At 46.4% G+C, this 25,000-nt stretch overlaps 1 protein-coding gene across 2 annotated transcripts in view; it reads right to left on the bottom strand.

The window, feature by feature from the left end:
* LOC149337748 (G protein-coupled receptor-associated protein LMBRD2B) overlaps positions 1–25,000 on the bottom strand; it is an 85,842-nt gene that overhangs the window by 46,436 nt on the left and 14,406 nt on the right. For both annotated transcript variants that reach the window (XM_089553502.1, XM_089553503.1), the window contains exons 3-8: positions 24,231–24,363; positions 19,500–19,590; positions 16,446–16,613; positions 11,700–11,910; positions 9,732–9,809; positions 1,181–1,294 (exon numbers count right to left, since the gene is read on the bottom strand). In XM_089553502.1, the coding sequence (XP_089409628.1) occupies positions 1,181–1,294; positions 9,732–9,809; positions 11,700–11,910; positions 16,446–16,613; positions 19,500–19,590; positions 24,231–24,363 (795 nt within the window). The remainder of the gene's footprint in view (positions 1–1,180; positions 1,295–9,731; positions 9,810–11,699; positions 11,911–16,445; positions 16,614–19,499; positions 19,591–24,230; positions 24,364–25,000) is intronic.

The following is a 25,000-nucleotide window of genomic DNA, read 5'->3' as shown; positions in this document are numbered from 1 at the left end:
AGCAGGAGTTGTCGACAGAAATGTCACGCTTTTCAGTTGGTCGAAATGGTCGTGACGCCACAGTGCGCGAATTTGAAACGACGTCAATTGTACTTTAGCTAGTAACCATGCAACCAACTAAAGGGATCGTATAGTGATGCTCCAAATAAGAGGGAATGAGTTTAGTTAATTGCTTAATTACCCAATTAGCCTAATTAACCTTTCTAGTCAGGCCAGATAAATAAATAAAACCGAGTAGGAAATTGCTGGAGTTCGTGAATTGAACCCGGGTCATGCTAACCACTCCGCCATGCCAGCTCGATGGTTTGGAATGAACAAAGGCACCTCAGGATACTCACTCCCATCTTCCTCCCTTCCCCTTACAGCAAGGTTCAGGTGTCCACCGAGATGTGCAAGACAGATACATTTCCTTTCCTCAAAAACCAATTTACCCATGGCTTAGAACTGAACGGGCAATGGCGTTCTGTGGGCTCCCTGGCAGCAAGACACTGTGGCGTTTCACATTTAGAGGCGTAGCTTAATATCTTAACCACACATCAGTGACACAAGCAGCAATACCGCGCTTAAGGCTTTCGCCTCTCCGCACTTTAGGTCAACAAAGTGCCCCCCTGAATTTTTTTCCTTGTGATCAAGTCCACTTTGGATTTGGCAAAAGACTGCATTCAAGAAATTTTCTCTTCCTTTCACTTAAGGGGGGACACTATTATTGCACACACTGTGCCTTCAGCTTCCCTTAGCAAACAGTATGACATCTCTATCTGTCCTACATGTTCAGATATCTGCATACTGAGACAGCCAGATGTCCAAAATTTTCATGCCGTTAAATTGTCTGCTCCTGCATAAATTCAACCCACATGATGATATGAATTTAATATTACGGTCAAGATGCTCATTTCTTGAAGGAAAAAATTGGTACAGTTGGAAAGTAATAGCTGGCGATTCCTCAAAGCACATTTTTTGAAAATCGATTCTTTTGGTCATTTTTTGGTCTCAAAGATCAGTGTCCCCCCTTAAGTCAGGTGCTGCTCGAATTCAATGCCCTTCATGTAGGAGGAAATAAGCCCACTGCAAATGCACCTGAACGAGATGTACAATAGCGCTTCACAGACTCTACCGCATGGTGTGCATAAAAAGAAGCTGTGAGCATTGACAGAGGACGAGGAGGTTGAAAGTGACGCACCTGCTGGTGCAGCCGAACGAGGCTGCGTTCGGTGACAGCCGAGCCGGACAGGACGTCCACCTCCGCGTTGATGCGCTGCCGCGAGGAGCTGCCCACCTTGGTCCCCTCCGGCAGCTGCGTCCAGCAGGCAAGAGAAAGTCGTGCCTCTCTCCACTCAGGGGAAATGTGTGGCAACAAAGGCCACACCTCCAACACCACCCATTTGGTCCCAAGCATGGGACACCAAAGCAAAGCCCTTGCTACCCTGTTTTTCCCACTGGGCCTCCCCCCTTATTGAAGTCACTGGAGAGGCATGCTCCCTTGTGACAACACACTGTGATGCACTACAGGCTCCCCCCTTAACTGGTAAGCACATTATAATACAATACGTGGCACGGAGGTTGCACAGTCACTTATGAGCCAAGACTAAGCCATAAGTTACAAAACGCACTTGCTTCTTTAAGTTGCACTCACACCAGAAGAGTGCGCACAATGGCGCTGGCCAGTGAAACACCCTTCCCTGGTCAGCACACTTCCACGGACAGCAGGGAGAAAGCAGTTCAGAACCATCGCATTTTGGGGCACGTTGGTTTTCTTGAACATTCAGAAACAATCATGCACACACGACAGGACATTAAAAGGGTGCGCATCCTTTTTCATGTCTTGTCTTGCGTGTGCGAAATTATTTCCAAACATAAAAAAAAGGGAAAATGAGAACTGGCTTTGGGGAAAGGAAAGGTGCAGGCAGGTGGGAAGGTCTGCAGGGGGTACCATCACAAGTCCCCTAACTATGTGCAGTGGACGATTCCAAGTTACACGGATGGAGAATAAAGAACTTATGAAATTCCCTGATGGTTTGGTTTGGTTTGGTTTATGGGGTTTAACGTCCCAAAGCGACTGAGGCTATGAGAGACGCCGTAGTGGAGGGCTCCGGAAATTTCGACCACCTGGGGTTCTTTAACGTGCACTGACATCGCACAGTACACGGGCCTCTAGAATTTCTCCTCCAAAGAAATTCTAGCCACCGCGGCCGGGATCGAACCCGCGTCTTTCGGGTCAGCAGCCGAGCACCACAACCGCTGAGCCACCGCGGCGGCGAAATTCCCTGAGAAGTACAAGATGAATGAGAGAAACATGCAGATTGATTGATTGATTTATTGATTGATTCATTCATTCATTGATCTGATTTGTTTTCCATTTAAAGAAAATGGTGGAAACTGAGGCAAAAGCTGCATAAAGCACCTTGAAGGGCCCTCAAGTCCCAGTACAGTGGCAGCAGCAGACGAAACAAACACATGCACAGTTTCTTATAACACTGTTAGCGGATAAAACAAGTCTGCTAAATAAGTTAAACAACCTGATAAATTTAACAAAAACTTGATAAATTAAACAACAATTGATCGTACACACATTGGAAGATATTGGTATATGATTTTGTGGGTGTTCCACAAACATATATAACAAACAACACATACAAACAGAAAAATTTTGCAGAAATTGCTCAAGAGGGAAAAAAATAAATAATTCAATGAAATTGTATATGTTGAGCGCAAGAGTTTATAACTTTCTTAAAGTCGGTTAGCGAGAGTTTACAGATGTTTAAGCCTTGTGCGAGTGTCACAGAAGTGGCGGCAACCTGTAAATTACTTTTGTTTGTATAAAACTAATGCGTCCGCGTTTCTTTGTATGTGTCTCGGGAAGAGCAAGAATGCATGCACGCTTTTTTTCAGTTATGTAGACAACCCCTCGCGTTGCGAAAGCGGAGGCGGCTCAAACTCGTCCCCGATACTGCCGGTCTAGAGCTGACCATTAGCGGGAAAGAAGTTGCGGCCTACGTGACTGGCTTTTTGGTTGTGTTTTACTTTTTTGCGTTTCCAAGGTCACCGAATCGAGAGTCGAAGCCTGGGGCTTCTTTTTAGTTGTGCGTTAATTTTTTTCCTCCTCCAAGATGGCGGCCATGCAGAGTCAAAGTGTAGGTGCCTACGTGCTCTCGTTGCGCTTTTTGGTGTTTTGTTTTTTCGACGCCGACGCTGTGGCGCCGCGAGTGCTCGCTCGCTAGCGCCCGAGGGCTTTAAAAGGGGGCCGTATGGAAACGAACTTCAGTCCGCTCGTCGGTGGAAACGCTGCCGCCGCGAACTCCCGGGTCTCCGAGCCGCCGCACCGCATCCTCGAAACCGCAAGCTGCCCTGGACGGACGTCGCCTTCGGGGGCCGCACTGACTGCGTGTTTTGTGGATGGACTGCAGCCGCGCTTCCCGGTTGACTGTATGTTTGTTCACCTTCCGACTTTTGATCGACTGTATCTAATTGGCCTCTCACTTGTGTTCTGAACTGTGTAGGAATATTCAGTGTATAACTTAATTCAGTGTGTTTACTGCTATGTGCTTTCCGCAATTGTTTTGTAGAATGTAAATTGTGTGTCTGTAAAAGCTGCCGCATTGTTCAATCGAAACTATAATCGTTGTTTTGTTGTTGTTACCTCTTAAACACGCCTCGGTCTCAGTCACTGCGTTTGCTTACCGGCTACGCCGGGCATCAAACGGCCAACCCCTCATTGTCCGGACTCGGTGATGATGTCGACTAGTCGCCGAACCCGTGACAATTAACTGGCGTCCGCGACAGGACGTTTGATGCGAAGGGAACGTGGTGAACTGAGAGAGACTTGTTGAGGTGTTGAACTGTGCTGACTTTATAGAGGTGTCGTGTATCAATAGGATTTTCTTTGTGCTGAGCTTGTAGCTGTGTTATTGAAAGTGTGCTTGGAGAAAGAAGCATGGATTTGGAAAAGTTGATAGCTATGGGTAGCCAGTTGGGGCTGATAAACGCTGAGCTCAGAAAATGGGTCGAAGATAAGCAGCGCGAAGAGCGGGCGTTTGCCCGAGAGAGAGCGGAGCAGGAGCGCGCAGCCGCGGAGGCGGAGCGCGCGGCCGCGAAGGCAGCTGACGAACGTGAGATAGAGATTATGCGTTTGAAAATAGAGCATCTGCGACTAAAGAAAGAGGCTAGAGAGAAAGAGCGGGAAAGCCAGCCAACAGAACGTGTGTGCGACGCGATCTGCCGCGTCACCGAATCGGACAGCGAGGGAGCCATTCCTGTTCCGACGCTTGAACAGTCAGAAGCCGAGCGAGATGTGAAGCTTTCTGATGATTTGACGGCAGATCCACGGAGACAGCTCCGAGAAGTGATTTCAGAACAGTCTGGCAGCTTCTCCGACGTCCCGGGCAAGACGGACTGGGCCGACTGCCGGTTAGACCTCACTACCCGCACTCCGGTCCAGGTAAGACAATACCCACTTCCGTTTTCGACGAGAGAAGCCGTAGAAAGAGAGATGCAGCATATGGAGCGTCTGGGAACAATTGAGAAGACCCAGTCACCCTACAATTCACCGGTCCTCTTGGTGAAGAAACCTGAAGGCACGAACCGGCGTTGCATTGATTTCCGACGCCTGAACGACGTCCTGGTTGCCGATTCGGAGCCAATGCCCACAGCGGACGCGGTCTTCGCTGCAGCCGGAGAGAAGAAATGCTTCTCAAAGGTAGACTTTGCCAAAGGATATTTGCAAATCCCATTGACTGAGGAGTCCAAGCCCAAAACGGCGTTTTCAACGACATCGGGTCTCTTTCAATTCCGTTTTATGCCGTACGGCATAAAAACTGCCCCGGCAGTATTTTCAAGATTGATGCAACGAGTGGTGGAGGGAATTCCCGGAGTGCAGCACTATTATGATGATGTCCTCGTTGCCAGTGCTACGTGGAAGGAACATCTTTCTTGGCTGAAGCAGCTGTTTGCGAGAATCGAGATGGCCGGCCTGACAGTACGACCACGCAAATGCGAATTCGGGATGGAAAGCATCGAGTTCCTCGGGCATCGCATTGGCAGAGGTGAGCTGGCACCACTGGGGAAAACGCTCGACAAGATACAGGCGGCGCCAACTCCTCGAACAAAGCGTCAGGTACGCGCTTTCCTTGGCTTGTCGGGGTATTACCGCGACTTCATCCCCGACTACGCAAGAATAAGCGAGCCCCTCACCCTGCTGACGAGAAAGGGAGAGAGGAACACCGTAAGGTGGACGCCGGCCCATCAGGAAGCCTTCGAAGAGCTCAAGCGTCGGGTCTCAACCCCTCCGATACTACGGCTGCCAGACTTCTCCAAACAGTTTGTGCTGCGCACGGATGCCTCTGATACCAGCCTTGGCGCGGTACTAATGCAGCGGCATGACGGAACGCTTCACCCGGTGGCATACGCGAGCAGAAAATTGCTCCCCAGGGAAGCAGCATACAGCACAATCGAGAGGGAGTGCTTAGCGTTAGTTTGGGGAATACAGAAGTTTTCCACCTACCTGTATGGGGTACCGTTCTTAGTTCAGACAGACCACCAACCACTGAGCTACATCCAGAGAGCCAAACAGCTGGACAGCAGAGTCCTGCGCTGGAGCTTGCTGCTCCAAGAATATCAGTTTACCGTCGAGCATATAAAGGGCAAGGACAATGTCGGTGCCGATTTTCTTAGCAGGCTGTAGATTTGTCGCGCGCTATTAATTTTTGCTATTAATTTATTCAAGTGTTATGGTGCATGTATACACGGTGACTTGTAGTGTGTGTGTGTTAGATTTATATAAGAGGTTCTGTTACGCGCTGTATATCTGTGCACAGGTCTGCTCGCCGACTTCTGTGGGTCTAGAATATTATCGGATAATATTCCGAAAGTGGGGGGCCGTGTCACAGAAGTGGCGGCAACCTGTAAATTACTTTTCTTTGTATAAAACTAATGCGTCCGCGTTTCTTTGTATGTGTCTCGGGAAGAGCAAGAATGCATTCACGCTTTTTTTCAGTTATGTAGACAACCCCTCGCGTTGCGAAAGAGGAGGCGGCTCAAACTCGTCCCCGATACTGCCGGTCTAGAGCTGACCATTAGCGGGAAAGAAGTTGCGGCCTACGTGACTGGCTTTTTGGTTGTGTTTTACTTTTTTGCGTTTCCAAGGTCACCGAATCGAGAGTCGAAGCCTGGGGCTTCTTTTTAGTTGTGCGTTAATTTTTTTCCTCCTCCAAGATGGCGGCCATGCAGAGTCAAAGTGTAGGTGCCTACGTGCTCTCGTTGCGCTTTTTGGTGTTTTGTTTTTTCGACGCCGACGCTGTGGCGCCGCGAGTGCTCGCTCGCTAGCGCCCAAGGGCTTTAAAAGGGGGCCGTATGGAAACAAACTTCAGTCCGCTCGTCGGTGGAAACGCTGCCGCCGCGAACTCCCGGGTCTCCGAGCCGCCGCACCGCATCCTCGAAACCGCAAGCTGCCCTGGACGGATGTCGCCTTCGGGGGCCGCACTGACTGCGTGTTTTGTGGATGGACTGCAGCCGCGCTTCCCGGTTGACTGTATGTTTGTTCACCTTCCGACTTTTGATCGACTGTATCTAATTGGCCTCTCACTTGTGTTCTGAACTGTGTAGGAATATTCAGTGTATAACTTAATTCAGTGTGTTTACTGCTATGTGCTTTCCGCAATTTTTTTTGTAGAATGTAAATTGTGTGTCTGTAAAAGCTGCCGCATTGTTCAATCGAAACTATAAACGTTGTTTTGTTGTTGTTACCTCTTAAACACGCCTCGGTCTCAGTCACTGCGTTTGCTTACCGGCTACGCCGGGCATCAAACGGCCACCCCCTCATTGTCCGGACTCGGTGATGATGTCGACTAGTCGCCGAACCCGTGACAGCGAGGTATGAATTCAGTAGCCTCGGAAGTGTATTACACACCATGTGATGTCCATAGTTATTGTGCTGCACACGTCGACCTTCTAAAATTGAAGGTGGCTGCTGTAACTCAGCATCGAGCAATGTATCATGTCATCTTCACTCAACATAAGGCACTTGTTTAATGCAACATCTTTACAACAACTGCAATGGAAGAGAGCAATGGGATCACTTCTTCCGTTCCAGCCCAGACAAACAGAAATTGAAATCTTCACGCTGGCCGTCTTGCTTAGAAAGAAACTGTGTGAGGTCTCTGTCTCTAGATTTCAGTTCTCAAGCAGTTTTCATGCACACTTGCGACTCAGGGGCCAGGACAGGCGATTCTTGATTAAGTCCAGGCTTGATTGCAAACTCAGTTTTTTCTGGGGTAGAAACCTGACCTGCAGTGGATCTTCCTTCGGCTATGGCTGGGTTGAACAGTTCGGTATTTCATTACAATTGCAATGATATTTACTTTAAAATTTTCCTGAGCTCTCAAACTCCCCCTCTTGTTGTATTTACGCAAATAAGGTAAATCAGTCCTTTTTCCATCATTCTGTCGTTTCTACTGAAGCCCATAACAACTGTATAAAAAAATGAGAATTAGGCAGCCAGCTGAAAATTCTGGAAAAAGATGCTTAAATTAATGGTTTATTGCGAAATCGCGGGAAAATAGGGCCTTAGGTATAGGCATCACCATTGGCAGACAATCCGCCGGCAAACAATCCCTTCCTCACCACAAATATCTACTGACAGCTGCACCGCTCACAGCACCTCCTGAAATGCTCCTCTCAGCTAAACCAGTGGTTTGTTTGCACTCAGCTTTCCCACAGAGGTGGCATTTGAGACCAGTTTTTGTCTTATACTATGTGTGGGTGGGGTCAGAATTAAATGGAAATCAGCACCTGCAGTGATCCCAAACCAAAAGGACAAGCCTTCATAGTGAGGATACTGGTAACACCACCTCATGTGCCTGCCAGAGGAATGAGCAGTAGAACGCCCTTGCGGGACAGTTGGTTCAGTTCAACAATAACCAGGACTGCACGAATGAAGGAGGACAGGAAAGACAGAAAAACGATGCAATTTTAAGGCGAAAGCCTTTAATGCCTCATACTGTCGTGACCAAGGAATGTTAGCAAATGTGTCCGCGTTTCAGATGCATGCTTTATATGGGCATATGCCAATCAATAGCCACTCGATACTTAATCGGGTGCAATCGAAAGACATCGGAACATGATGCAAAGGGATTTCACGATTATATGATTGTACTAAACGACTAATTGCTTAACGACTAATGAGTAGTAGTTAAGAAGTGGCGTGTAGCACTGTGCACTGCGCCTGTACCTTAACACTAATTAATCAGTGTACTAGTTAAGGTCACATTAACTATAACTAACCATACATTAACTAGTATCACAAAATGTGCAAGTCATGCTTAACTATCATTAACCATCATTAATACTCCTATCGTTCCCTCCTGATCATCCTCCATCTTTCAGCCAGCATCCGCAAACAGAAAGCAGGTACTCCTGTTAAAGTTGCAAAGCCACAATGCGTCTGCTAATTAATATTCTCTCAAGCACTCTAAGCAGCACTGATCTCGTATCTAATAGTTTCAAATTACCCACAAAAGTATTGCAGTTTTTGGTTTTTTTTGTGTGTATGTTTGTGTTTAGCAAAGAAAAATATGAACCCTGTGTATCGGGCATGCGCTGTCTGCCTTATCGTGTCAGCGCATTGTCTTATCAGTGCTACCTCAAACTGTGCGCTTGGCACTGCTACTGCCCCGCCCCCCTCCATGGCCTATAAAAGGGCATGGTAATAAACCCTTCCTGTTCTTCTTGTTCCTGCCACCATGCGACACACATCACGATACACCCTGTGCATCATCTTTTTAAGGGTTCTTGCGCGAATAACAAAGGCGGCAGCGCGCTTCGGTTTCACACTTTTACAGCATCACTCGTGAATGAACAGTTGACGCTCATACGCAGCCCCTTTTCAGCACCCTTAACTTACAGCCGGTCACCTCATATATGGTAGTGTTCTACTCAAGCGCTTCACTACTGCGAAAAAACAGAACACCCCCAAATTTTTCGAGCATGTATCTCTATTGACAATGAGTTCTCACATTTACAACACACGCCACAGAAAAACACGGTACATTCCTAAAGCGCGCATTAACTACGGTCAACAAATGTTACGCCATACACTGCCGTCTTTGTTAAACTCATTAGAAACTCAATAATCACCTATCTCTCCTTTTAATGGGCGGCTCATTGTGGATTCCTTTTTTTTGCTTGCTTTGCTGTAGATTACACTGACACCATGAATGCCTAACCAATTTTCTTTGCTTGTAAGTAACTTATTATTTACACAAATGAATTTCAAAGCTGTTTTATTTGTATCGTTTTATACTATATGCTTTCTGTAATTTAATTCCTTGCAGCAATCTATCGTTGATCTTTTTTTACCCATATGTATTTCTGTTATAAAATGTTCACTAATGCTTTTTTTTTCCTTTAATCCATTATTGTATCTTTGTGTTCTCTTTATTCTGCATAGTGCCATTTCTGTAGGGTGCATAGACCCTGTCAAGCCGAATTCATTTGGCTTTTTGTCTGCAGTCCCGTCATCTGCACATGTATAGATGCAAACAAACTTGAATTGAGAAAATTGTCATCTGTGGCCCCCCGTGGTGTCATTTTCGTTTCTAGTGTGTCCGCTGTCCTGTCTCAGTGTTAGCGCAGTCCAGCCTATTATGGGAACGAGCAGCCTGCCATGACGAGTGTCGGATGATACACTCTGCCCAAAGTTCTTCTCTGCAGTGAGCAGTGCAACCAAAGAGATCACGCACCTTGGCCAAGATGACGTCCAGGTGCCGACGCAGGGGATGGTGCCCCGAGCTGAGGCTGCCCGACACATGCTGGATTTCCTGCAGACCACAGCAGCCCCATTAGGGGCACACACCAACAATGCACCCACAGCTACTGTGCACAGGATACAAGTCAATACAAAGTCAACACAAAGTCAAATGCCACTCAAAAGAGGGCCCCAAACAAAAGGCCTGCCGTCAAAATTTAAAAGGAAGAAACAGCGGGAAGGGCCACAGACACAAGAAACGACACACACACACACGAGCACTGACTCACAACTGTAGTCAATACAAGTCAATACAAAGTCAACACAAAGTCAAATGCCACTCAAAAGAGGGCCCCAAACAAAAGGCCTGCCGTCAAAATTTAAAAGGAAGAAACAGCGCAAAGGAGCACGGACACACAAAGGAACGACACACACACGAGCGCTGAGTCACAACTGTGTGTGTCATGTGTCTTGTGTATGTGTGTGTCGTTTCTTCGTGTGTCCGTGTTTGTTTATGGCGTTTCTTCCTTTTAAATGCGTTACCAACTAGCCCGGAACTTTGCTCTTCTGCCTTCAAGACTTGGGGGAGTTTGCCTTAAGCGATGACATGGCTTTCAGCAAAAATTTTTCATTTCTTGGTGTATTTATCAAATTTTTTTAACACATTAGAATTAATTTTATAGCGACTCTCACAAAATTTCACTGCCATACCTCCAGAAAATTTTTCGCAATATATAACTTCCGTTTGAATCTAGTGAAAAGGCTGCAGAGTTAAGAAAATGTGACAGAAGGCTGGTTTAAAATTGATTGTGTTTCTTCTGGCATACTATGGATCAAGACATTCCTAGAAATATTTTTGCAAACCACAAAGTGTGGTTTTGAATTTTTCGCGATGCAGTGTTTGCTGACCTGCACTGTGGTTGTTAAAGTGTTAAAAACAATCGGGTAAAAATAGATAAAACAATCGTGAAGATATCCGCTCCATATGGTAAGTATCTAGGTAGAAAACTGTAAGAGAAACACACTGTTGAAGCGTTTACCCACAGTGCACAGCCATCGCAGTTCCCAAAACAATTCTTTGAGTACCATATTTACTTGCATAATTTGCTCATTTTCCTAAAGTTAAGGCTTCAGGAACAGGGTGTGTGAATTACTTGGAGATTTTGCTAAAACATCCTCAAAACTCTGCAAAGGTCATAACTCGCAATGTATACGGTAAACAGCCGTGTGTAAGTCAACCCCGCAACTTGTGCCCCTCGCTGGCAAAAAATTAAGTGCTTTAGCTTTCGTTAAACCGAGTGAGAAGTGGTAACTTCATGATGGGTCAGCCAGGGAAAAGTGTTGTTACGCTGTTCGTTGAACGTTTCTTTGGTATTTTCCAGGCTCAACCATCATGAAGCTACTGCTTCACACTCAACTTAGCCAAAGCTAAAGACGGTTCATTTTTCCTAGGCGCACTGGCGGTCCTCAGTTAAAGAGGGTGCAACGTCACTCCCTATCACGTAAACGGCACGTTTAGGCTCCTCGGCGAGCCAAAATCAATCAAGTGCAAGTCAGAAGAGGAGAAGAAGATGGGACTGTTTCCACATCAGTATAAGTGCACATACATTTTAGCCCATGCTTTTTTTTGTCTCTGACTGGATGCTGCACTGTCCTGCATCTCCCACTTGTACAATTTTTAAACAACACACAAACATCTCGAGTGTCCGGACCACCAATGCCTGACGTGTGCGTGTGAGGATGGATTGAAATCAATTCCCCCATCAGCAGAGACATCACTCCCAGGCGGTCCACACATCAGTAAAGGGCTCAAGGCAGCTTGGCGGCCAGTAGGAGGCGCATGCAAAGAAATGCTTACCCAGTATCTGAGCACGCGCTGAAAGACGGGCGGAAAGAGAGGAGTTTTGCAGACAGAGAGAGAGAGTGGCGTTACTATGCTCCAAGCCCTGTTTCCCCTTCTCACCTGTAGGAGGTCGTCGAGGCGTTCCTGGGCCTCGGCCCTCTCCAGGCTGAGCTTGGCGGCCCGGAAGTAGGCATGGCGCAGGGCGTGTCCCCGCTGGGCCCGCTGCCACAGGCCCCGGGGCACCTCCACCAGGCCGTAGCCCAGCAGCAGCACCAGCAGGAACAGGCCCCACGTGTTGCTCGCACTCACACACACCACCTTCAGCTTGGCCCTGCAAGCAACTCGCCTTGGTAAGGTGGAAAGTTTATTTATTAACTTCGACAACTCTACGAGTTCTATTCTGTCTGTGGAGTTAGACGTCCCCATGCTGTGCCGTTTCTTAATCAGATCTTTAGTTTCCTGAGATAGCTTCCCAGTATCCTGTTGAACCATCCTACCGCCTACTTCTACGGAACACTCCGTAATGAAATCTCTGAGACGATCGTTCTTTGTTTCAACACTACGGTCGTCATCTTCAGTTAAAGCAGAAAATCGGTACTGCAGCAAAATCCTGAATGCCTCTACTTTCCCTCTTCATGATAACTCATTAATAGACTTCCGCTTCACTCATTTCCTCCGTTCCCTCTTCAAATCTAAGCTAATACGAGACCTTACCGTTCTGTGGTCGATACAACGGACCTTTCCGAGGACCTCCACATCCTCTATGATGCCAGGGTGAGCACACAGTATGAAGTCTATTTCATTTTTAGTCTCACCATTGGAGCCAAAATCATCAAAAAAAAAAAATTCTCAAAATTGTCAAAGTCTCAAAATTCAAGCAGAACGAAAACTGGCGCTTTTATAACGCACGAAGAAACAAACTTGAATTAATGCTTAAAAGACAAAGTAGCAGATGCATTTATTATGCAAATGCGCAACTTGTGTGAGGTTTCTGATTACTTGAAGCTTTCGCGCTGCCCCACGAAAGCCATATAATTGAGGTTCTACTGTAAGTCACACCAGTCTATTACACATGCAAACGGAAAATGCCCTCCAAAAAAAGTGACTTAAACGCTACAAAATCCAGTAAGTTTGCTTTATGGTCGCTGTTCTACAAGTCGTTTCCCATTCTTTATGACCACTGCATATATGCTCGCTTTTGCTGTTCCTGGTCTCAAAGTCCCTTTCCCTTCTTTAACTCTTTCCTTACCGCACCGCAGGCCATGGGTCATATATGATCCAGGTTTTAGAACTGCAGCCAAAAATTCAAGACGGCGCTCCTAGACAAGCTGCGCCATCTGTTTTGCTCGTATAACACCAATTCTTTGGTTTAAGTTCTGTTTTTTTCATTTTGCAATGCGAGGAGGCGACGTAAAAAATGAAATTCGACCGGAGATAGTCCGCCAGTCGCCGATGATGCCATCCGTTTCACCGCGCACTCCTCAAATGCGGAAGGCTCAATTGAGCAGCTTTCTCAGTTCTTATACTGTCTTTTTTTTTTTCTTTAGAGCAGTAGTGGTGAGTTAGACAACCATGTGGAATGGTTGGATTTCAGTTTCGATTGCGAGACTTCGTCACAGAGGCACGTGACAACGGTGCGTGCGTTTCGTTTTGCCATTCACGTTGTGTTTTATGCAGCACGTTTGATTTGTAAATGTTGAGAGCGGTTTTATTTGGAGCTTTAAGGTCTTTGCAACATGCTGCATGTAATGCGGAGGCAAGACAACCGATGGTCCTTAAGGGTAACGAAGTGGATTCCAAGAGAAGGCAAACGTAGCAGGGGGCGGCAGAAAGTTAGGTGGGTGGATGAGGTTAAGAAGTCTGCGGGAATACGGTGGCCGCGGCTGGCACAGGACAGGGTTAATTGGAGAGACATGGCTGAGGCCTTTGCCCGGCAGTGGGCGTAGTCAGGCTGATAGTGATAATGATGAACACACTGCCAAGATACCAAATATGCCCGCAGCTTTTTGATTATGATGATGTCATGAAAGGCCACGGCCCTTTTAGGACTTTTTCTGAGTTCTACTACCAACCAAAAGAAGAAGAAAGTAGGGACTGCAAGCTCTAAAACAAAAACAAGAACAGAACTTAGAACAAGTATAATGTGGAGCACATCCCACATCTACACCCCCCCCCACACCCTTCATGTCCTCATGCGACTGCTTTCTCTAGTGGCACACCAGTAATGGTGCCTGCCTAACTTGAAACGCCATGGAAAAAGCAGTGTATTATGCACGCAGCTGAAAACCGCAAGAATGGCAGCTAAGAACATGTGCAACGTTTTGCATATTTTAAGTTTTTTATAATCAATTTCTGGCTCAGTGCAGAGGCTTGTTTTTGTTTAGTTTGCATTCTTTTTTGTGTCACAAGCATGTTTAACCAATAAATTTTCGAAACATTTTGCAACACAACTCTGCCATTTTTTAGTTCAAAAGTGCAACTACTAAGCTACGATATAACGTGCGATGCATTCGGCGATTCTCATTAAAAAAAAATATTTCTTTCAATACACCCAAATTCAGCCCTTTTTGTGCAGTAAGAAAAGAGTTAATCCCTTACCACACAGCGTGCCACGTATGATGCCACTGTTCTTGTAATGCTAACTGATCGATAACAGTGAAGACGGCAGTCCTACTTGTTAAGTATCACACTGTATGCAAGTCATGCCCGCAGTAACTCGACCTTCGTGAAGTCTTCTCTAGTTTGGTTTGGTTTATTGGGGTTTAACGTCCCAAAGGAAATCAGGCTGTGAGGGACGCCGTAGTGGAGGGCTCCGCAAATTTCGACCTCCTGGGGTTCTTTAAGGTGCACTGGCATCGCACAGCACAAGACTTCCCTGGTGGTTTTCTCTTCAAATGTACACAGAGGTAGTGTTTTGTGCATCCTGCAGAAATTTGATAGGTAAAGAATAGACTGCCTTATTCTAACTAGAGGTAGCACTATAAAGAAAAGATATCAGGTCCCAAAACGGCTGCTTGTCGTTCTGTTACAGCATCTCAGGCATGATAATCCTTCAGAATGCGTTGTGAGAAAGGTGATTATTTGCGTACTATCACATAAAAGACAGCATGCAATCATGGGGAATTTTGTCGCTCTGTCGCAGTTCATAATTTCAGCAAATGAAAATAAATTCCCTGCAGTCAAATGACTTCGCACATTTGTCACATCATTCTCAATTAGTTACCGCAACTCATTAAAGTGGTGATAGGACTCCAGCACAATATATGGGGGAACCGAGAGTAAGGTGCAATGCGCTTTCGGCAAGAGGGGATAGAAGTGCCACTACTGCACTGAGTGAGGATGGCAGAGGCAGTGATCTCCTGTTGCTGGCAGGAACAAAAAAGCGAGGGAGACAAGAGGGAGAGGAAGACAGAAATAATGTACAACGGAAGAACGAAAACGATAATGGAGCTGTTTGTCAAGAACTAAGTAGTAAAGGCCAAAAAGCAGCTCCATAAAGTGAAAAAAAAAAAAAGTATTCAAAGGGCTCGAAAATAAATCGTACTTTTCTAAACAGTGATGCAATATGCATGGACTAAGGCTGAAATTTGGACGAGTTGGTCAGTATTCATTTTGGGGGAACAGTGCAACAACGCCACAGTTGCCTGAAAAGCACTTGTCCTGGTCATGTCCCACCACTGCTGTGCTGTTCCCCCAAAATGTACATGGTCGTTGCACAACCAAGAAAATAACGACCAAAGACAAAGATAATACGTACAGAAAAAGCATAGCTGCAGCAAGACATCAGCCCATCTGTGTCAGCCTATACTCAGGTAATGCTGAACAAGTTTAGGTTTAGGCTGATGGGACTTTTAACATCCCAAAGCGACTCACGGTATGAGGGGCACCGTAGTACAAGGCTCAGGATATTTCAACCACCTGGGATTCTTTAACGTGCACTGACATCACACAGCACACGGGCCTCTAGAATTTCGCCTCCATCGAAATTTGGCCGCCGCGGCCGGGATCGAACCTGCGTCTTTTGGGTCAGCAGGTGAGCGCCATAACCACTGAGCCATCACAGAAGGGTGATCATGCTAAACAGGGCTGCCTGATGAAAGCCACTTGAGCGACTGAAGTCTGAAATAACAGCGCTCATCATGACACCGCACCAGCTTCAACGTGCTGGATTAAGAGCGCATCGCAACTTGTGTCAGAGGTGTAGAGGCACCATAAGTCATGCAACTTAGGGGGGCAGGGGTACTCCAGCTAAAACACTTAAAAAAACTTTTCTTTTGGAGAAATTACTATTTGGTCATTCAGCATTGTAAATCCCCTTCAGTTATGGTCGTTCTAAAGCAGATCAATATGTTCACAAAAACTACCCCGAACTGCATGGTGGGCCATACATGATATGCCACAATATTTTGTTAAAACGTCGCAATATGTAGTTTTCCTGAAAACTAAGGTTGATATGAGTCCTTTCATCCGAGATAGAGCTCACTCACTTTTTTTTTGACATAAAATAAAAAAAAACATGCAGGTGTGCCACTGGCTACGGATTTGGCTGCCGCTGGTCCCAACTGCACAGTGTTGCCAGACATCACCATGTTATGACTGTTGGAGGAACATTTGGCGCCACCTAACACACATGAGGGAAACTTCTCAAGGAACAATGAAAATGCTCATGTAGCACCGGATGTTTCGAGCATGCTCGAAAATCTCGATGCAGATAAGAGTTCAATGAGGATCGAAAGTGCCCGTGTGACAGGGGTATAAGCAGTGTTTTGTGCTGGTTCATCAAAACCACGGGAGACCGACTAACCCAACGTCAAGTATATTGCTCACAGTCTCCCTCCTCACACCAAGTGGGGCGGCCACACTCACGCGTCCAGGTTCATGCCCGGCTGCAGGGCCAGGTAGACGAGCAGCACCCCAAAGATGAGCAGGTAGGTGCCGTAGTAGATGGCGTTCTCAATCAGGGCCCGCCGCAGCTTGCCCACCGTGGTGAACTCGCCCGCGGTCGAGTACGACTGCATCAGCGGCAGGATCAGCCTGCAGGGCACCACGCAACACGGTCACACTGGCTGCTTCCAAGACCAGAATGCAGGCCTGGTCACCTGCTAGCTTTGGCACCGCCAAATAATTGCAGTCCCACATCAACAACCACTAACACCCCAAACCACGCAGACAATTGTCAAACAGCACATCGCAACAAGAGCTGCCAAGAATCTGCCTCTATACATGTGCATGGTGGCCCGAAACGCACAGGCATCCTTTCTGAAGTGCCTACGTTCATCACGCTGCATGCATGCATCTGATTTTCAGACCTGGTGTAGACTAGTACGTGTAGCCGATTCCTCGACAAACTCGAGCACCATTCTCCTAGGCGAGTGTAATAAACAGATTCTCACAGTGCTATGGAACGAGGACAGAAGGAACACAAAAACACAGGACGGGCGCTGTCTAGTGGGATTATTTGTCTCTTGGGGCAGTACGAGAGCACTCTCGGCTGGCAGGTGGTGACACAGCGACCAGGTTGACCAGGGCTATAGCAGAATCACGCTGGTCAACCTGGTCGCTGTCATCACCTGCCAGCCGAGAGTGCTCTCGTACTGCCCCAAGAGAAGAATAATCCCACTAGACAGCGCCCGTCCTGTGTTTTTGTGTTCCTTCTGTCCTCGTTCCATAGCACTGTGAGAATCTGTTTATTAAGCATGAACCAACTAGCCCACACCAGAATCCTCTTAGAGTGTAATAACCTGAGTCTCTTCACCATTTATCACAGTGCACAAGCCACAGCCAGCTTCAATGGCTGCCACAGATGCATGATTTCGGTAGAGAGGCTAGAAGGCATTCCTAGTGCCGTAAACAGCCACATTCCCTTCAGCCGGGGTAAAACCTGTTTGGACGATGCGCGTAGGTGACACTGCGACTCGCAGGCGAGCTGTTCTACAGGCCAGCCGAGGCAAGCAGGAGCTCGTAAGCATGTGAGGTTGTCGCAGTTGCAGGTTACAGCCTTATACTGTGTTCTCAATTCGATAACTTGATGAGCCAGTCACTACTGCATGATAGAATGAAGCACGAAAAGACGTGGAACGCAGATGAGGGAAGACTACGCATGTAAAGCACTTCATGTGGTGTATGTACTTGTCTCCTGTCTAAGTCTGGCATCCTTCTGCACTACATTCAAATCGTTCTATGATCTGTGGCTTGCGTGGTTAGCCCTACCTCGTCGTGCTAGCAGAAGTAATGATAGCAATGCCAATCCGCAGTTCATGTTATCATACCAGCAAAGAAAAGAAGGACACACTCTGTGCCTCTGAGCATGCAAAAGTGGCTACAAACTTGACCTTGTTGATCCACACACTGGTCGCTCCTGGTCACTCACTAGCGGGGCTTCTAACAGCCATTTTGCAACAGCACAAATGGACACAAAGAAAGCTGCTATGCTGCTAAGATTACAGTGCTGTCAGAGCAAATCGCCTTCTACATATGTATTTGGCATATTCCATGATCACTTCAGGCATGGCAGGTGAACTGAGTGTGAGTACTCAGTTGATAAAATCTACAAATGTGGTTCATAAATAAGGTGGCTCATAAATGTGGTTCATAAGAGAAATTGCAAATCTGCATGAAAACACTCCAGCGTACATCACTCGCTCTCCGGAGATTATGTTCCTCTTTCTCGAACTAACTATAGACATCCCATGCTGTGTAATACACTTCCAAGACTACTGAATTCATGCCTCGCACAAGGCATAAACATCTGTAATCTCTCACTAACTGACTTGCTCTCAACATACACAATTTCATTGAATTATTATTTTTTTTTCCCTCCTGAGCAATTTCTGCAAAAGGTTTCTGTATGCATGTGTTGTTTGTTACACATGTTTGTGGAACACCCACAAAATCCACCAATATCTTTCAATGTGTGTGCAATCAATTGTTGTTTAATTTACCAAGTTTTTGTTAAATTTATCAGGTTGTTTAACTTATTAAGCTGACTCATTTTATCCGCTAACAGTGTTATAAGAAACTGTGCATGTGTTTCCTCTGCTGCTGCCACTGTACTAGGACTGAGGGCCTTTCAAGCTGCTTTATGCAGCTTTTGTCTCAGTTTCCACCATTTTCTTTACATGGAAATAAATCAAATCAATCAATCAATCAAACTGCTCAATAAATGTCCAAGCTGCGCATCTTCCTTGAGCATTCAAGCGAGTGAAATAAAAAGCATCGGACAAGGCAAGCGCAACCCAACAACATGATCTGGACACCTAAGAATACGTGTTGAAAGTGAATTTACCATTTCCTCCAACCACAACAACCATTGTACAACACATTTGATTCGCTCTTTGCAATTTCTTCATAGATGCCAAGTTCCGGCATGGACGCCGATCACGTTATGAAGTTTCATGCCCTTACCAGGCAGCATTCCTTACAAATGCAGTTGATAAGGATTGCAACTCCGCAAGAAAATGCAGAATACTGTTGAAAATGAGGCAACATGTGCATGCCGAGCATATGCGCAGCATCACTTAGAAAGAGTCATTGCAAATGCATTCTTTAGACCGTTATGGGCTTTGCATTACAGAGGTACACCTTTGTAATTCTACATCTCCTCCTTTTGTCACGGCCTGTCACTTTGTAGAGTCTGTAGTCACGCTGAATGGAGCGTGCTTCTGATGTAGAACTTCTTCCAGGTCGCTGGTGAACTTGAATGATTCCAAAAGCTTACAACCATGTTCCGGATATCCAGTAGTGTTTACTACATCAGAGAATGAACGATAGCGAGGAAATAGCTCCAACCAACTAGCAGAAAGCACGGCTCAAACAGGTACCAGCCACAAGTGGCCCCTTCAAGAGCCACACCCGTGGTGTTCGTAATGCCAGCACCCACAATGCCGGCCCAGTCGAGAATGACCAGGGGGGGTTCCTCACCAGGTCAGGGCCTGGGACGTCCAGTAGACGACTCGCCAGAGGCTCTGCAGCACCCCCTCCGGCACAAAGCTCCAGGGCCGCACGCACGCCACTGCACACACCACACACTCAGTTGGGCAAACATAACAGTCATCATCATCATCAGCCTGGCTACGCCCACTGCAGGGCAAAGGCCTCTCCCATGTCTCCACAATTAAGCCTGTCCTTCGCCAGTTGCGGCCACCGTATCCCCGCGAAACTTCTTAACCTTATCCGCCCACCTAACTTTCTGCCGCCCCCTGCTATGCTTGCCTTCTCCTGGAATCCACTCCATTACCCTTAAGGACGAGCGGTTATCTTGCCTTCGCATTACATGCCCTGCCCAAGCCCATTTTTTCCTCTTGATTTCCACTAGGATGTCAGTAACCCGCGTTTGTTCTCTACATAAGATAACAGTACTACCACTAAAATGCTTGGGTGATGTTAGGCTACTGTTACACTGCTATGGTGGTAAAACCCGTTACTTCTCAGTTCTGAATCATTACCTCAGGGAAATCAGTATCAATTGTTCTCTTTTTCCTTGAATGAAAATAACTGGGTAAATGCTTTCATATGCAGTGCTACTTTTTGTCCTAATGTATCAACTGGTTTAAATATCAGAACGTTCTCTGCATAACTCAATACGTTGCGTTTTGCGCTGTCTGAAAAACTGCGGCTCCTGTCCTGGTATACACTAAGAATACTACACATTAAACAAACGAATAACTGTAATAAAACAACAGAAACTGCCTGGGTGGAATTGCTGTCAAGCACACATGCCGCGTGAGTACCACTCGCCGTGAGTACCACTCGCATGGCATGAGCACTGCTCGCATTTGGCACGACCTTTTCTTTTTTAATGCGACGTTGATTGCCTCAGGGCATAAAACAGTATGTAATGACAGATGAGGATGCCTAAATAAATGAGAAAAGGTTCACTGATCTAATGAAATCGAGCAGTAAATGATGATGAAATCATTGCGTCCAAGCGGTGTATAAAGTGAAGCCAATCTGAGATCAATGCCTAGAAGAGCCGTAAACAATCTGCTTCATTCCCTCACAAGGTGAAAGCACATGATTTCGGGGTGCACCCAAAGCCAACACCGTAGTTAAGGCCCTCAACTTTCTGTGGTGGGAAGTTTTTAATTTCGTAGATGCCGAATGAAGAATGCACAAAATTCCATGGGAAGCATAGGACGAATGAAAGACACACACATGCCCTGAACACTGCGGAGGTACCTCTCCTAAAATTCAAGGTGGCTGTGGTAACTCAACATCGAATAATGTTCTCCCATTATCTCCGCTCAAAGAATGGTGCTTGTTTGATTCTAGATCTCCGTGATGACTGAACAATGACTCTGCTTCAACAGAGCTCATTTTGATAGACAAAAAAATTCAGGGGGGCACTTCGTTGACCTAAAGTGCAGTTAGGCGGAAGCCTTAGGCACGGTGTGGCTGCTTGTGTCACTGATGTGTGGTTAAGGTGCTAGGCTTCGCCTGTAAGAGTGGAATGCGACAGCATCTTGCAACGCTGCCAGGGAGTCCACAGAACGCCATCCCAGAATTTTATCATCGGTAAATTTGTTTTTGAGGAAAGGAAATGTATCTGCCTCACATATCTCTGCGGACACCTAAACCTCACTGTAAGGGGAAGGGAGGAAAATGGGAGTGAAAGAAGGCACCGCATTAGATAAAGGCGCCTTTCTTTAGGAGTGGGAGTGGTTAGCGTGCTCGTCTCTCATTCCAGAGAACCTGGTTCAATTCCCCAACTCGACCAATTTCCTACTGGGTTTTATTTATTCATTTATTTATTTTACTTGGAACATCACTATACTGTCCCTTTAATCGGTTGCATGGTTACTAGCCAAAGTACAATTGGCCCCGTTTGAAATTTGCACACTGTGACGTCGCGACCATTTCGACGCATTGAAAAGCGTGACATTTCTGTCGACAACTCCTGCTTACAACGATGAGGCATTAAAGGCTTCCACCTTAATATTCAGGAGCAATGGAACAGAGCGTTGGAGTCAGTTCTTCCATTCCAGCCAATCAAGACAGGACATCAAAATCTTCACACTGGCCGTCTTGCTTAGAAACAAACTGTGCGAGGTCTCTGTCACGGGATTTCAGTTCTCGAGCAGTTTGCATGCACACTTGCGACTCAGGGGCCGGGACAGGCGATTCTTGGCTAAGTCCAGGCTTGATTGCAAACTCAGTTTTTGCTGGTAAAAACCTGACCTGCAGTGAATCTTCCTTCGGCTATGGTTGGCCTGAATAGTTCGGGATTTCGTTATAAACGCAATAATATTTCCTTTAAAATTTTCCTGAGGTCTCAAACTCCCCCTCTCTTTGTATGCATTCAAATAAGGCAAATTAGTATTTTTTCCATCATTCTGTCGTTCCTACTGGTGCCCATAACAACTGCATGAAAAAATGCGAATTTGGCTGTCAACACGAATTTCCGCAAAAAAACACTGAAATGCACGATTTTTTTCCAGAAACCTTGGAAACCAAGGGCCCCAACCATGGTAGGAAGTTAAAACCAACCACCCTGAAAAATATCCTAGACAACTACAGCTGCAAGAAATAGAGTCGGGGTCTGATGCCCCAGCGGTTACCAGGCTCTACCACAATGCCAGACACCTCGGCCCAACCTACCCAACACCTCCACCAAGTGTAAAGAGGCAACTCACACAATTACTGTTGACGGCCACAGTCTTTGTTGGAACGGTCCTACTGAGCAGACCAGCGTTCGTGAGTGCCAGCCCAAACATCGTCAGCTTTGTCCTCCTTCCTCTGTCTCCTTCATCGGCACTAGCCGCTGGGGCATCAAATCCCAACTCTCTTTCTTACACAGCCAATAAACAGATGCCACTCAGGGAAGAACACACACACAAGAAGATCGTACACAGCTTCGTGTACGTGCGTTCTTCCTTAAGTGGAGTCCATTCTCCAGCTGCAGTTCTCTGGGGTCATGCACCAACAAGCTCAGAACCAAAGTTTTCTACGAAAACTATGCTGGATGGTGCATCTTTACAAGCACAGCAGACGGTATTACCCAACTAAGGAACTTCTAAGTACCGTATATTGCCGATTATAAGTTGACTCCGATTATAAGTCGACCCCCAAACTCGCGACCCCCTTGTGGGGAAAAAAAGTTAGACTCTGAATTTAGGTCGACGCTGCCACACCCTGCGGTCCTAGCTCGCCCGAAAAGTTTTTCAGAAGGCCGAGTCACAAAGAAACATTTATTCGTTCACAAGACATCTCTGGCTTGTCGTCGCTTGTGAGGACACAGTCGCGATCATCATCTTATGAGCCACTGCTGCCGTTGGTTTGCCGATCACAAGTTGCTAACGTATTAAAACAAACCTTTAATGCATATCTCAATTAAATTCAAGTTTTTTTAAGCAGACCCACTTTCGCACTGTGTCTGACAACAATTATGGAATTACGAGCGCACGGGGCGTGATATTATCCACGACCTGGTCGAAATTACTTCTGACCCCGCATATCGGCCGAAGTTAAGACTACGCATATACGTCGACTACGATCATAGGTCGACCCCCCAACTTTGGAAGGATATTTTAAAAAAAACGTCGACTCATGTGCAGCAATATACGGTACTTCACAATTAAGTAGCAACCTCTTTCCAGAAGCCCACAGCGGGGGGGGGGGGGGGGGGGGGGCCGAAACTGTTTGCGATTTGGGATACAACATTTTGTGGGAGTCTACTCCAGTGTTGTGGTGCAGCAGATGGAAAGAATGAATGCCTGCAGCAGCCCCAAAATTCCACCCCTGTCACACGTCCACTATGCCATCAGAGCCGCAAGTATTGATTGGCCTTTGAGCTGATAGACTACAGGTTCAAGGACCTTTGCAATGACTATTTCAATTTCAATTCAATTTATTCTCCCATTATACACTGGAACATTCTCCGGGCTAAAAGGAACGACTGAGCCTTGACTGAGTTCCGGAGACGTTTACAGAGCAGCGACAGACGGTATATACAGAGAAATGCTAAACAGTACAAAATTAAACAGAGTGTACACATATAAAAAGTACCTACATATATACAAAGTGCACAAAAGAGGACACATATGCAGAGTTATAAAAGCACAAAATGTGAGGCAGAAGGCAATTACAATTTACTGAAGTATTTGTGTAGCTTTTTGCGCGAAAAGTTATTCATATCTTTATGACTATTTAATATAACAGGTGGATTGCGTTTTATGGACTGCAATTTATAATTGGTGCGAAAATGAGAAACGAGCTAAGCATCGGTCTTAAGGGTAGCAACATTGTGTTCGTGGCGTGTCAACGGAGATACACGTTTTAAAGAATGATTGGAACTCCTTTGTGGAAAACAGAAATGACTTTAAGATGTGATACTCATAAAAGTGATGAATTCGGATAATATTGTAGTCAGCAAAACTGGTTTGGTTTGGTTTATGGGTTAACGTCCCAAAGCGACTAAGGCTATGAGAGACGCCGTAGTGGAGGGCTCCGGAAATTTCGACCACCTGGGGATCTTTAACGTGCACTGACATCGCACAGTACACGGGCCTCTAGAATTTCTCCTCCAAAGAAATTCAACCGCCGCGGCCGGGATCGACTATCGGCGGTGGTCGAGCCATGTGACATTATGTGACTATGTGACATTAACCTCAGATCCCCCCCCACAGCCCCCATACAAGTGCAAGGCAAGCTCACCGTGCAGCGGAGCCTGTGCAGTGGTGGTGGTGGTGGTGTTGTTCCCTGCCTGCGTCCCATTGTCGTCACTCGGAGGCCAGTCATCGGCAGAGGCTGGCAGAGGCTGGTCATGCAGACACTGCCGATAGGCGGTCTGCACAAGAGCACAGTACTCGGTTGGCACTTCGCTTGGTCCAAATAATCTCCATGTATGATGCTTCATCGTGGGGAGGTATAGTGCGAACAAGAGGAAGCAAGAAGACTACACAGACGAGCTACACAGGCGAGCGCTGTAGTCGCTCGTCTGTGTAGTCTTCTTGCTTCGTCTTGTTCGCGCTGTAACAAGACGAACGACGACGCAAGAAGACTACACAGACGAGCGACTACAGCGCATGCCTGTATAGTCTTCCATGTGACGATGTCGTGTTAGTCGCGTTGTGATCGGTTTAATATAATGCAATAAAATATAATGGCTAATAAAACATTATTCTCTGCCGTAAAATGTTTTCACTGATATTTTTGTTTTACACATCTTATTGAAGCTTTTCACGTCCTAAAATAAAACAGCTATCTTGGTACCTTTTCTCTTTAATGAGCCCTTAAGAGGTCAAGAGGAGCGACAGGAGCCTTTTCAGATGGGAACTAACGCATAACATGTTGCAGGTATGAAAGCATCACATCCACAACAATATGCTACTACTACTACACTAGCGCATGCTACTACACTAGGCATAGAGCGCACTATCAGCTTACTGCTGCACCTGGGGCCGGTGCCACTCTATTTTACTTCA

The sequence above is a fragment of the Amblyomma mixtum genome, chromosome 7 (genome assembly GCF_055824585.1).
Source record: "Amblyomma mixtum isolate Tamu chromosome 7, ASM5582458v1, whole genome shotgun sequence".
Classification (NCBI taxonomy): Eukaryota; Metazoa; Arthropoda; class Arachnida; order Ixodida; family Ixodidae; genus Amblyomma; species Amblyomma mixtum.
The sequence above is the reverse complement of the archived record's forward strand: the minus strand, read 5'-3'. Positions and strand labels throughout refer to the sequence as shown.